General features: G+C 37.2%; 1 protein-coding gene across 2 annotated transcripts in view; it reads right to left on the bottom strand.

Moving 5' to 3' along the window:
- Window positions 1–3,446: 3,446 nt before the first annotated feature.
- Window positions 3,447–14,043, bottom strand: part of LAMA2 (laminin subunit alpha 2) — a 648,749-nt gene continuing 638,152 nt past the window's right edge. For both annotated transcript variants that reach the window (XM_054490395.2, XM_054490396.2), the window contains 4 exons: window positions 12,382–12,535; window positions 7,541–7,671; window positions 5,426–5,648; window positions 3,447–3,825 (listed from right to left, as the gene is read on the bottom strand). In XM_054490395.2, the coding sequence (XP_054346370.2) occupies window positions 3,668–3,825; window positions 5,426–5,648; window positions 7,541–7,671; window positions 12,382–12,535 (666 nt within the window). In that variant the 3' untranslated portion in view covers window positions 3,447–3,667. The remainder of the gene's footprint in view (window positions 3,826–5,425; window positions 5,649–7,540; window positions 7,672–12,381; window positions 12,536–14,043) is intronic.

The raw sequence follows: 14,043 nt of genomic DNA, 5'->3' as shown, positions 1-14,043 counted from the left end.
CTAATTTGATTTTTGAGGTCAGAAATTAATTAAAAAATACTAGAGAAGAAACTTTTCCCATTCATAAAACGTCCTTATTTATTATTTATTTATTTATTTTTGAGACAGATTCTCACTCTGTCACCCAGGCTGGAGTGCAGTGGCACGATCTTGGCTCACTGCAACCTCCGCCTCTTGGGTTCAAGCGATTCTCCTGCCTCAGCCTCCCAACTAGGTGAGATTACAGGTGCCCACCACCACACCTGGTTAATGTTTTTATTGTTAGTAGAGACGGGGTTTCACCATGTTGGCCAGGCTGGTCTTGAACTCCTGACCTCAGGTAGTCCACCTGCTTCAGCCTCCCAAAGTGCTGGGATTACAGGCGTGAGCCACTGTGCCCAACCAAAATGTCCTTATTTCTGACCTTAAAATGTGGACAATTTTTGGTTATCCAAATTCATGGGTCACTCTGGAGTATGAATTTTGCATGGGACAAGTTTTGCCCAAACCTAATTCAGTGAATTCTGCTTGGATCCAGATGCAACTGTCTGGACTACATTGGGAAACTTTACTAAGGTGGGACTTTGAGCACAGTTATCAAAATATCCTTGAGTTCCTTCTAGTTCCTCCCCATAAAATGTGGAGGTGACAGGAGCTCAGGGGTTTTCAGTCTTGGCTTCACATTTGAATCAAGTGGGGATTTTTAGAAAATGCCAATGCCTGGGCCCTACCCAGAGATTATAGTTTAATTGGGCTGGGGTGACACCCAGATGTCAATTTTTTTTTTCTTTTTTGAGACAGTTATTGCTTTGTTGCCCAGGCTGCAGCATAGTGTCACGATCACTGGCTCACTGCAGCCTCAACCTACCCTGCTCAAGTGAACCTCCCACCTCAGCTTCCCAAATCACTGGGACCACAGGCATGCACCACCAATACACCAGGCTAATTTTTTTTTTTTTTTTTTTTTTTTAGAGCTAAGTTCTCACTGTGTGGCTCAGGCTGGTCTCAAACTCCTGGGCTTAAGCGATCCTCCTGCCTTGGCCTCCCAGAGTGTTGGGATTACAGGTGTGAGCTGCTGTGCCCAGCCCAAATGTAGATTTTTTAAGCACCCAAAGCACTTTTAATATCTAGCTAGACTTGAGAATCACTGTATTCGCTGATCTCAATTCACTTCCAGTTCTATCATTCTATCATTCTAAGGCATCTACCTACAAATTGACTGAAGCAGGACTTTATTCTGATAGGAGTGCCAATTTAAGTACCTTTGCTTTCCATTTTGTTACATATCTTTCTGTGCAGGACTCAAGAAAGAAAGGCTTTAGCTTTTAATCTAAGGAACCCAACATCTTTATTCCTGTTTATCCCACTCAGTGTCCAGATTAAGCCCAAAAAGTCATGTCAGTGTTTAGTGCAGATGTATGTTTCCACTTTTAAAACACATTGGTTTTCAAAAAGTTTTATTTCTTAAAGTTTGGTTAAAAGATATTCACTAGATTCAATGTTTTATATATTAAATTCACTGGATTCAATATTTGATATAAAAAGATATTTCTTTCATTTGAGACAGGGTCTTGCTCTGTTGCCCAGGCTGGTGTGCAGCGGTATGATCACCAGCTCACTGCAGCTTTGACCTCCCAGGCTCAAGCAATCCTCCTGCATCAACCTCCTGGAGTAGCTAGGACTATAGGTGCATGCCACTATGCCTGGCTAATTTTTAAATTTTTGGTAGAGACAGGGTCTCCCTATGTTGCCCAGGCTGGTCTCAAACTCCTGGGTTCCAGTGATCCTCCTGCCTCAGCCTCCCAAAGTGCTGGGATTACAGGTGTGAGCTACTGCACCTGGCCTATAATATTATTATTTTTAATGGGTGTGGAAATGGCCAAGACAAAGCTAATAGTAGAATTCTCAAATGACTATAAAACTCTTTGTTGGCATGGAGGATAATGTCTCTTTTTAGAATAGTGCTTCTCATCCTTGACAACACATTAGAATTGCCTGGGAATGTTTTTAAAAATTCTCACGCTTGACTGGGCACAGTGGCTCATGCCAGTAATCCTAGCACTTTGGGAGGCTGAGGCAGGCAGATTGCTTGAGCTCAGGAATTCGAGACCAGCCTGGGCAACACGGTGAAACCCATCTCTACTAAAAATATAAAAATTAGTTGGGCATGGTGGTGCCCACCTGTAGTCCCAGCTCCTTGGGGAGTGAGGCAGGAGGATCACTGAACTGGGGAGGTTGAGGCTGCAGTGAGCCAAGATGGTGCCATCACACTCCTGCCTGGTTGACAACATGAGACCCTGTCTCAAAAAAAAAAAAAAAAAAAAAAAAAATCATTATGCTCTGGCTATGTCCTAGACAAAATCAGAATCACTGGACCAGGTACTAGATTTTTAAAAACTCCCTAGGCACTTTTCTAAAACATAGGCAGTTTTTAAAAAATACTGAGCTAAGGTTGAGAATTGCTTCTGTAGAATAAAGTTGTGTGTACAAATTGTATTAAGCAACAGGACGGTGGTGAAATAGTGAGTATGTCAACCATCACCTCGATTGGAAACAGCACCTTCCTTTCCCTAGTGGATAACATTGTCAGAGAGGATTATTCTTTTTTGCTAAAATTTCCATAGGAGAAAGGCGTTTCCTGTTCTTTTACATGTTCTGAATTATTAGACTGCAACCATTGTCTACTAAAGATGGCAAATGAAACGTTTCCTTTTTAAGCTGGTGAATAAAATCAAGGCCAGTCTTCTCACAGAGCTCTTTGAAGATGACTGAAACCATGGGTAAAAGGAGAACAAAACACAGAACGTTTATAGAAAATGAATTTGTTAGGTCAAATTACAACTCCAAAAGACTCGATGAAGTATGCCTTTTAAGTTTCTGGTTTATTGTTTCCTGATAAGCACAAATGCATTTCAGCATTATTCCTCTCCACCTAGGTGTAAATTGTGATATTCACTGTAGGCTTAGAGAGCCCCAGATCTTAGTACTGTAGTATCAAATGTGTGCTTAGTTGTCATTCATAAGCTTGGTTCTGGCAGCTCCCCAAAGCCCATAAATCATTATCAAATAAGAAAATCAAGTAATTAAGCTTTCTGGCCTGAATCTGATCTATACCCTCTACCTTCAGCATAAAAAGCTATTCACTCATATGGCTAGTTAAACTCTCTAATAATGAACTTGGGTCAGGAAAATGATTTGCTAATTCTTTCATAAATAATAGAGTAAAGGAACTGATTTCCTCCAAATCACACATGCCAAATTCACTTGCTGTCAGTGGCTTGGACAGAAGGCCAACGCTGTCATACATGGTAAAGGATGATAAAAGTATTAATAGGAGTAAGTTAAAAAAAATTGCCTCCATAAATTACATCTGAACTCTTTTCCTTGAGATGACTGGAGGGCATGTTGCAAACTCAACAATTTATGGCCAGTTACCTTTTATCCTTAAAATCACACAAAACAGGCAATTATTTAGAATGAAATAATCATCAGTTTAATATTTATAGACTTGAGAAAGAACTTGAATTAAAATTCAGTCTGGAGTCTGAATTAGCACCATCTGAATACAGAAAGAATTCTATGTACATGCACAAATTAGTTTAATTAACATATATGGGTAAAATATATTTGTTTTACTTGATATACTTGTTTTGACAGATGACTCTTCCTGGGGTTACACTTATTTTTATTAGTTGGCTGGGCATGATACAGGTTGAACGCCCCTCAGTTCCAGGGCCTTGGCAAAATCAACCTCCAGTGGCTTGCCCGTGCTTTTGGTGAGCTTCAGGGATCTGATGCAACCTCGGAACCGAATACTGGTTGTCAGGCCAAACTGCTTAAGGTCATCTGAAAAAGGCAATGCAAGAGGGCTCAGCTTTGAAATGCTCCTGCACCAAATATTAAGAGCATGTTTCAAAGTCAACTGTTAGCTTGAGATTAAATTGGAATGCTGTTTTATGCAAAGTTAGTGGTTTTGTTTTTAGCCTTACTAATAGAATTGTAGAGAAAGATCAACTTAAAATTTTTTGAGACATGTTCTTGCTCTGTTGCCTAGGCTGGAGTGCAATGGCGCAATCAAGGCTTACTGCGGCCTCAACCTCCCGGGCTCAAGCGATCCTCCCTTCGCTGTGTTGCCCAGGCTGCTCTCCAACTCCTGAGCTCAAGAGAGCTGCCCATCTATGCCCAAAGTGTAATTCCAAAGTGTTGGGATTACAGGCATGAGCCACCATGCCCAGCCTCAACTTTTTAATAGTTATATATTATAAAATATGAAAACATCTAGAATTACACATCTTAAGACATGAAATAACTTGGTTTGGGATGAACACATTTACAGTTGTGACTTAAAATTGTAAAATGTTACTTCATGAAACAAAGCAATTGATCAAATACTTTTAAGTACTGACTTAGAACTTTTTGAAGGTGACTTTATCACTTTCTTACATTGTAAAAATAAATCCCTAAAGGTTAAGTAGGTGGGATATTCATGTAGAATCTTCCTCTTATTATAGAGGTGCTTGTTTCAGTAGGCCTACTAGGTGTTAATTAGGATCCCATTTCATAGACTGAATGGAGAAGTACATTACCTCCTTCATAATATCTTGGAATTTATCCTGATTGAAGCAAAAGATCTTTTTAAAACACAGAAGCCACTTTGGAAAGAGGAGCTGTCGTTGGGCCCCCATTGCATTTCTATCAACATTGCTCTGTCAACAATTGCTGAATATACATTTTGCTTGTTTCATTAAGCAAAGGAGCTTTATATAAACAGGGACAAAAGTTCTCTTGACAAAATGATGAAAGACCATTCCAGGAGGCTATGTTATTACAGTACTTATTAAGAGGCACTTGGCTTACTTCTCATCAAGTTGGCCACTCTTGTTTATGGGCACTTTAGGTAAATCTCTACAGTTCACATGCTATATTTAATGGGCTAGAGAAGGATTTTGAATGAGGATTTATTGCTTGGGTTTCTTTGTAATATAAATATAAACTCTACAATAACATAAGGGGGAAATTAGCTATGTTTAACCCAATGATTTCCAGAACTTGAGGAAATAAGTTCCATAACATTTTATGATTCCTCTGGTATATTAATTTTAAAAAAATCAGAAAGAACACCAAGTTTGGCTCCAATTGCTGTTAAATGCCTCATATCTTTTATAAGCCAAATTCATTTCCTAATTCATTTCCTCTAGCTTCAGTCTCTCCATGAAGGAAACTTTGGGGGCTCTCATGAAAAGTTCAGTCCCATGTGGTTTATGTAAGTAATATGTTCATTTTACACACTGGAAATTTTAGGTAAGGTGCAGATTCTAAGCAGATTCTAAAGCTAGGAAGCAAGTACACATAAGCACATATTCTTAGACACATGCAAATATAAATGTTTTCAAAACCACTAACATAAGAGAGCAAAGAAATTGTTGCTGGGGTAGCCAACACTCACCTGGGAAGCCTCCAACAAACACAGGGTCATTTGTGTCAGCTGATGTAGATGCTGGGTTTGGGCTTTGGGCTTCCACCTGGTTCCCATCGACTGTGAGCTCAATGCGGTGTTTGATCTTGTTGGCAGTGACTTTATGCCATTGTCCATCACACAAATGCCCTGGAACCCCAGCATCATAGACAGCAGTGAATCTGCCCGCGCCATTGTCCACATGAAACATCAACTGGAAAGTAGGAAATAGAATAGTCACAGATGGTTTCATTAAAGAAATATCATGATGGTTCACACATACAAATGATCAGGTCTCTAGGAAAGACATCAGCCAGAATCATTTGAAATGGATGTAACTGGGTATATTGAAAAAAATTTTAAAACTTGACAAATTAAAGTATAAATCTAATCACCAGGAGTCACAAATTATGCTCTTTGCTTTGGGGCATTGTTGGGAGTTAATAGGCAAGATACGTAAAGCTGGTAATAATTCTGCTTTCAGAAAAATTTGAGGCCAGGTACAAGAAAAGGACCTAGTGTACACAGGGAAAAATTCTACCTCAGATCTTTTTAGAATGTGAGAGTTCTTACTGAACCTTATAAAATTTTCTTAAAAGATATTGTTTAAAGTGACTCATTAATTTGGTTTACAAATTCAAAGTAAAGGATTTTTTAAATTTTAAACGTTTGATGTTTTAATTATATTTTTTTCCTTCATGGATTTCATTTTATATACAAGATTGAGAGTTACATAAATTACATTTTGGAGCCTGTTTCATGTCACAGGTGCCAAAGACCTGAGCCAGAAGGCCAGTTAAATTCCTAACAATGAAGAACTTAGATTAGAAGTTCTGGTCTAAATGAGAAAAATCTGTTTTTAGTAATGTGGAAAAGCCCCTGAAATTTGAGATGACAGAATTCTTTTGAAGCTGGTGAAGAAACGAAGCATATTGAAACATTAAAAACATTAGTCAGTTTGGCAAGACATTTGACAAGGTAAAAGAACAGAAATGAAGTCTTAGAAAAGAAGATTAAAAATGCAAGTAAATAGGTGGAAAAGTTTGTAAACTCTAGTGATGTAATTATTAATGAAATGTTTACTATATTGGGTGGAGTTTGCATAACAGGCTTTTGCATGTAAGAGGAGCTGGGTGAGAAATGCACATGATAGTGACATATTGATGGTAACTGCCCTTAAGAGCACGTGATGAAATGAAGCATACTTAAAAAGATGTAGTAAAAGTCTGTTTGAAAATTTGGTAAAACTATTGAGTGTTACTTATTTGTTCACTCCTTTTTACCTCTAAGCTGGTGGATCTTTTTTCCTATATTACCTTTGTTGGAGGACAGTTTGAAAATTGAGCGGAAGGAGGAAGAAAGCAAGAAAAAAATAATTTAGGTCACTATGTGATTTTTCTTCTTGGGAGGCAACACTAAGGGTGGAAACATGAACTGAGTTGAAGTACGATTCCTATTTAATAACCAAATAGAAAACTTGTGAAATTTCTTGTTTTGCCTTCTCTTTTTACCTGCTGCCTATAGTGCAAAGTTGTCTTACTGCAGGGCTGAAAGAGGTGTTTGGAATTTGATTATCAATTATTATCAAACTGACACACTACTTTTATAAATTTGCTGTTTTTTGAAATGGTAGCTGGATGCTTTTTTAAAAAAATTGAGAAACTGATATGTCAGTTGGCTACCTTGACTTCTAAGAGATGCCTAGCCTGTTAAAAGAGGCAGACTAATTTTAGATGATCCACACCTCTGCCTTTTCTCCCACTGGAGTCAATAGTTTCATAGACTGTGTGTTCCTTAAGAGGAGAATAAGAGTGTATTTATAGCAACACAGTAAGAACTTGACATCTCAAACTATTTGGTTCATTATTAGTCAACATAATTGGCTTGCTGTAGAATTAATGCATTTAAAGTTTATACTGGCCTACAACATGCTGAAAACATACACAAATTGAAATAATCCAGAAGGATGAAAACATACAATTTAGCTTTCTCCCAACAAAGAATACAGCCGGGCTTCGAAATATTCGAGTTCCCCACACATGAATGATATCTACACATCAACAATATCATGAAGAAATCAGAAACGTTTGCATGGCTGACACTCACCTTTTCATCAATCATTTCAATACCCATTCCATCCAGTTTTTGACTACTGATCCCCAGAAGAACTCCAGTCGTTCTAGTTGTGCGGAATTCAAATTCTACAAGAAGGTCCAATCCCACTTTGAATCCACCAACTGTAAAATGAAGATTTTAAAATATTGTGGATTACAGTATGGGGATTGTTAATTCAAACATGTACAATGCATGACTTTTTATTATATTTCAATTCAAATGCTAGCTAATTCTAATGAGGGCTGTAAGTTTCAGATCCTGCCTGGCCTATCTTCCACCATTGCGTCATGTAACACACTCCATAGTTATTGCTTATTTTCTGGGCTACCTTCCCTTTTAGAATGTACGTGCTATGAGCTCAGGGGCATTGTCTATGTTTTTCACCATTTTATCCCTGTGCTTACCAAAGTATCTGGCACAACATGAAGGTTTAATATGTATTATTTGAATAAATGGATACACACTGAGATTGACTCAAAGAATCTCACTGTCAGGTATTATTATCTTAGAAGTCTCTCTTTTGGGTTAAGAAAAACATTTCAGTTATTTTTCAGTAAAGTTTTAGTGGGGCACACTAAATGGTGCCACAGTCATCTGAAAGGGTTCAAAAGTCGCCACACATTTTATTAATAAAGAGAGAAACTATAAGTACAATGTTGATGGGAAGCTTCTGGGACATAGACTTACCTTGTTCATCCAGTTAATTCTTTTCTCTATGATTTTCCATATTTGACTCTTTGATTTTTTTTTTTTTTAATCTTTGAGCAAGTATTTAAGATACGCCACTTAGGAACAAAGTGATATGTTAAGATCTGTCTAGACCACACCAACTGAACTGAGTATCAGGGAAATACTCAGGGGAATTTCCTCCAAGTCTTCTATTTATTAGGCAAGAAATAAATGCTATGTGTAGCCACGGCTGTCTCCAGTGAAGGATGGTAGCTGTTACATGAAAGACTTTTGTTCTACTGAGAACCTTGATGGATTTGGATTGGCAAAGGTGGGTTTATAGCAGATTTTATGAATAAAAGCTAGCCAGTTGCGCCTCGGCAACATAGTGACACCCCTTCTGTAAATAAATAAAAAAATAAAGTAAAGGGTGGAAGAAGCTGAATTGTTCTGCAAAATAAAACAAAAAGGGAGAAGTAAGGAGAAGAGAGGAATGACATGAGGAAGTTTGGCTGAGGACAGAAGGAATGAAGAGGCCAATAAAAAGCCCCAGTGATTGGGTCGCTGGAAAACTTTTAAGAACAAAGATGTCAAAGGTTAAGATGAATTGTATGTTTTCCAGTGAAGTGATCTCTTCTGACCACCCAAGTCTTATGTAAATTGTATTACACTGTATGTTCAGGGGATGGCAAGGGCCGTTAGAAACAGAGGAAGTGAGTAATTTTCTGGTTTGGTTTGATCCAGAATTATAAGAGCCCAGGCAGGATGGCAAGTCAATCCATTAAGTGCAAAAGCTGAAGCTGAAACTTGTCATAAAATTTGACTATGAGAATGCCAGCCATCTGTGAATTTGCAGAAATATTGGGGGAAGCTTTTAGACTTTCATAGCACATGGAATTTGGGGTTCAGCATAACTTGTAATGTTTCAATATTGAACATATCCTGTGTTTTTCTGTTTTCTGCTTCCGTGTAGGTGGGGTTTCGTACCTGTATTTTGGTGGAGGGTCCTACTCTTCTATCACCCACTACTTCGTATGGGAGTGTTAAAATCACCTGAAGCCTTGCTTAAATGTTGATTCCTCCATGAAACGTTTCCTGATTTCCCCAAACAAAATTAATCTTTTTTTCTCAGTATCTACAGAACTGTGGTTTTTTGTCTTTAATTATTTTTACTTGCCTTCTTTCAATTTCTTACCAGTTGATAATATATTCTTGATAGAAAGAACTATGTTACTTATTTCTCTGTTTCCCATCATAATCTCCACATATTATGTGCTTATTAGTTTATTTCTAATGAACATACACATATTTCTATGATACCACGGGACTGAATATTCTATCTTAAAGTATATTAATTGCAGATTTAAAAAATTATTATGCAGTTTTCATTGTAGAGATCTTTCACTTCTTTGGTTAATTCCTTAGTATTTTATTTTATCTGTAGCTATTGTAAATGGGATTACTTTCTTGATTTCTTTTTCTGATTGTTTGCTGTTGGCATATAGAAATGTTACTGATTTTTGTATGTTGACTTTGTATCCTGCAGCTTTACTGAATTTATCAGTCCTAATGGCTTTCTGGTGGGGTCTTTAGGCTTTTCCAAATACAAAATCATATCATTTGCAAACAAGGATAATTTGACTTCTTCCTTGGATGCCGTTTACTTTTTTCTCTTGTCTGACTGCTCTAGCTAGGACTTCCAATACTATGTTGAATAACAGTGGTGAGAGTGGGCATCCTTGTCGTGTTCCAGATCTTAGAGGAAAGTACAATAAAAACTATAAAACAATGATGCAAGAAATTCAAGAGGGCACAAAAATAAGATATTCCATGTTAATGGATTGGAAGAATCAATATTGTTAAGATGTCCATACTACCCAGAGCAATCTGCAGATTTAATATAATCCCTATTAAAATACCAATGAGATTCTTCATAGAAATAGAAAAAATTCCTAAAATTCATATGAAACCCAGAATAGCCACAGCTATCCTATGCAAAAAGAACAAAATTGGAAGAATTACATTACCAGACTTCAAATTATACCACAGAACTATAGTAACCCAAACGGCATAGTACTGGCATGAAAACAGGCACATAGACCAGTGGAACAGAATAGAGAAGCCAGAAATAAATCCATACATCTACAGTGAACTCATTTTCCATAAAGGTTCTAAGAACATACATTAGGGAAAGGACAGTCTCTTCAATAAATGGTGCAGGGAAAACTGGATATTCATATGCAGAAGAATGAAACTAGATCCCTATCTCTTGCCATATACAAAAATCAAATCAAAGTGGATTAGAGACTTGAATCTAAGAGATCCAACTATGAAACTATTCCAATAAAACACTGGGGAAATTCTCCAGGACATTGAAATGGGCAAAGACTTCCTGAGTAATACCCACAAGCACAGGCAACCAAAGTAAAAATAGACAAATGCGATCACATCAAGTTAAAAAGCTTCTGCACAGCAAAGTAAACAATCAACAAAGTGAAGTGACAACCCACAGAATGGGATAAAATATTTGCAAACTACCCATCTGAGAAGGGATTAATAACCAGAATATAAAAGGAATTCAAACAATTCTATAGGAAAAAAAATCTAATAATCCTATTTAAAAATGGGTACAAGATTTGGATAGACATTTCTCAAAAGAAGATATTCAGATGGCAAACAGGTATATGAAAAGGTGCTCATCATCACTGAACATCAGAGAAATGCAAATCAAAACTACAATGAGCTATCATCGCACCCAAGTTAAAATGACTTTTATCCAAAAGACAGGCAATAACAAATGCTGAAGAGAATGTGGAGGAAAGGGAACCCTTGTACACTGTTGGTGGGAAGGTAAACTAGTGCAACTGCTATGTAGAACAGTTTGGAGGTTCCTCAAAACACCAAAAATAGAGCTACCATATGATCCATCAATTCCACTCTTAGATACATACCCAAAAGAATATCGAAGAGATATCTGCACTCCCATGTTTATTGCAGCACTATTTACAATAGATTTGGAAGCCACCTAAGTGTCCATCAGCAGATGAATGGATAAAGAAAATGTGGTACATATACATAATGGATATGAATAAGCCATAAAAAAGAATGAGATCCTGTCATCTGCAACAACATGGGTGGTTCTTGAGGTCATTATGTTAAGTGAAATAAGCCAGGCACACAAAGGCAAACATCACATGTTCTCGCTTATCTGTGGGAGCTAAAAATTAAAGCAATTGAACTCATGGAGATAGAAAGTAGAAGGATAGTTACCAGAGGTTGGGAAGGTTGGTGGCACGGAGGAGTAGAGATGGTTAATGATACAAAAATAGTTTGAATAAGATTTAGTATTCGCTAGCACAAGGGTAACTACAGTAAAAAAAAAAAAAAAAAGTACATTTAAAAATAACTAGAAGAGTATAATCTGATTGTTTGAAACATAAAGGATACATGTTTGAGGTGATGGATACCCCATTTACCCTGATATGATTATTATGCATTGCATACCTACATCAAAATATCTCAGGTCACCCATAAATATATACACCCACTCTGTACCCACAAAAATTAAAAATTAGAGGATAAAAAATTATTATGTAGAGGTTATTTCCTATTTCTTTTTCCTAACTGTACCTTCATGACCAGTGATATAAAACCATACTGGAAATGTTCATTGGAAACGGAGTGGAGAAAGCCAGGAAAGATGCCAGTCATTGTCACCATCAACAAGAAATGGACACGGGTGTGCATTGTGTATGGGTGTGTGTTGATGGGGAGGAGATTATGAAATACAGCCTTGCAGGGAATTGAAAAGAAGAAAAAAATCATATCTTATCTCCAGAAACTGGAAGGTAGAAAAACAACATAGTATAAACATATGAGTGTTCTTGCAAAATTATTTATTTTGCTGTTCTTAATCTCCAGTGAAGGAGATGGAATAAATTCTCTAAATAGACCTTTTACTTTATCTCTTCTATTAATTCTTATCAGGATCGGATACATGAATTTTTAAGAGGCATTTTTGAAATTACTTCCATAAGTTTCTTTTTGGCTTAAATAAAGGATACTAGTTTAGGACTCTAGGAACTTTTATTATTTGGTACTAGCAAGAAGTTAGTATTTGTATCTAGTTAATAATCAACAGGAAGGAAATGAAAGAGCCTTACCTGCTTTGGCAAAACCGGTTCCGTCAAAATATGTTCCCCTCTGAGCATTTGCAAAACATGTCCCAACATGGAAGCTGGAGGTGGGCTGTTCCAGATCGGCAGGGGCCTCTGCCATGTGGAGATTCCTGATGCAGCCATCAATGCTATAGGTCACCTAAACATTCAGATCAGAAGAAACAAATGTCAGGTTTTAGCAGAACTTTGCCTTTATGTAGAATACAGTCATTTGTGGGGTGCTCTATGTGTGTAGTTATTGGCCAGTTGTCTTAAGATAGGACATCCCCCAAAGCTGCCTGGGTTCTCTGTTAACCACCAGGCTGCCTGGCATGGATGCAGAAAATCCTGTGTTGTGCTTCTCAACTTGGATGTATCTATCCTGGAATATGACTGTTCTCATAGTCTAAATACTGCACACTATGTCTTCATTGATTTGACAGAGCTATGGGCCCCATGTTGGTATCATAAGTTTTAACTGGTCTCTTATGTTCCTGATTTTATGTTTCTATTAATAGTTCATTAACCTTACTATATACCCATTTTGTCATAGTCTATGTTCAATTTCTATTTGTAAAGGTAATTAGGTTTGGTTCAGTGCTTCTTCCTTTAGAATAGCTAATGAAAGCAGCAGACCCTCCCCTAAGAAAATGCAAATATGCATAAAACTTGAAAGTTTGCATGACACATTGGGGGTTCAAGAAATTTAAAAGTAACTCAATCACACTCTGGTCCATCATATTTTATCTGTTTTTAGAAATTCAAGTGAATTGCTTGTACCAGTGTCACTTCAGAGACTTGTTTTTGATAGACCTAAAAAGCATATCCAATAGCTATGAAAGGAAAGTAATACTGATCATCCACAAGAGAAGCCAAATACTGAGAATTACAACTATAATGGGTGATTGTCTTTGATGAATGAACAAATCTACATTATCATGTGTTCTAATTTGAGTATAGAAATGTATCACATTTGTATCTAGTGTGTTCTCTAAAAGCACCAATCAATCCCCCGTGCTTCTCTCAGAGTAACACTTTCCAAAGCAAACTAGGATACACGGTCTGATAAAAAATTATTTTGTGAATATTGATTTACAAAACTGTGAGGGCTTTAAATTCTGAATCCAAAATTGGATAACTGTAACTACTGCATCTCTCAATATTTGCTAAATCTCTATGCCTGAAACACCATGAATACATACCATCATTTTCATCTTTCAGTGCTTTTTATATGCCTGCTACTCTTCTAATCACTTTATTTTTATTTATTTATTTATTTTATTTTATTTTTTTTGAGACAGGGTCTCACTCTGTTGCCCAGGCTGGAATACAGTGGTGCTATTACAGCTGACTGCAACCTCTGCCCCTCGGGTTCAAGTGATTCTCATGCCTCAGCCCCCGAAGTAGCTGGGACTACAGACGCACACTACCACACCTGGCTAATTTTTTGTATTTTTAGTAGAGACAGGGTTTTGCTATGTTGGCCAGGCTCGTCTTGAACTCCTGGTCTCAAGTGATCTGCCTGCCTTGGCCTCCCAAAGTGCTGGGATTACAGGTGTGAGCCACCACACCTAACCCAATCACTTTAAATAAATTACCTCATTTAATCTTTATGCAATCCTTTTTGTTTAGTATTATCATTACCCTATTTTGCAAAAGAGAAATCTT

Source organism: Pongo pygmaeus, chromosome 5 (assembly GCF_028885625.2).
Source record: "Pongo pygmaeus isolate AG05252 chromosome 5, NHGRI_mPonPyg2-v2.0_pri, whole genome shotgun sequence".
In the NCBI taxonomy this organism is placed as follows: Eukaryota; Metazoa; Chordata; class Mammalia; order Primates; family Hominidae; genus Pongo; species Pongo pygmaeus.
Note: the sequence above shows the minus strand (reverse complement) of the source record. Positions and strands in the feature narration are given on the sequence as shown.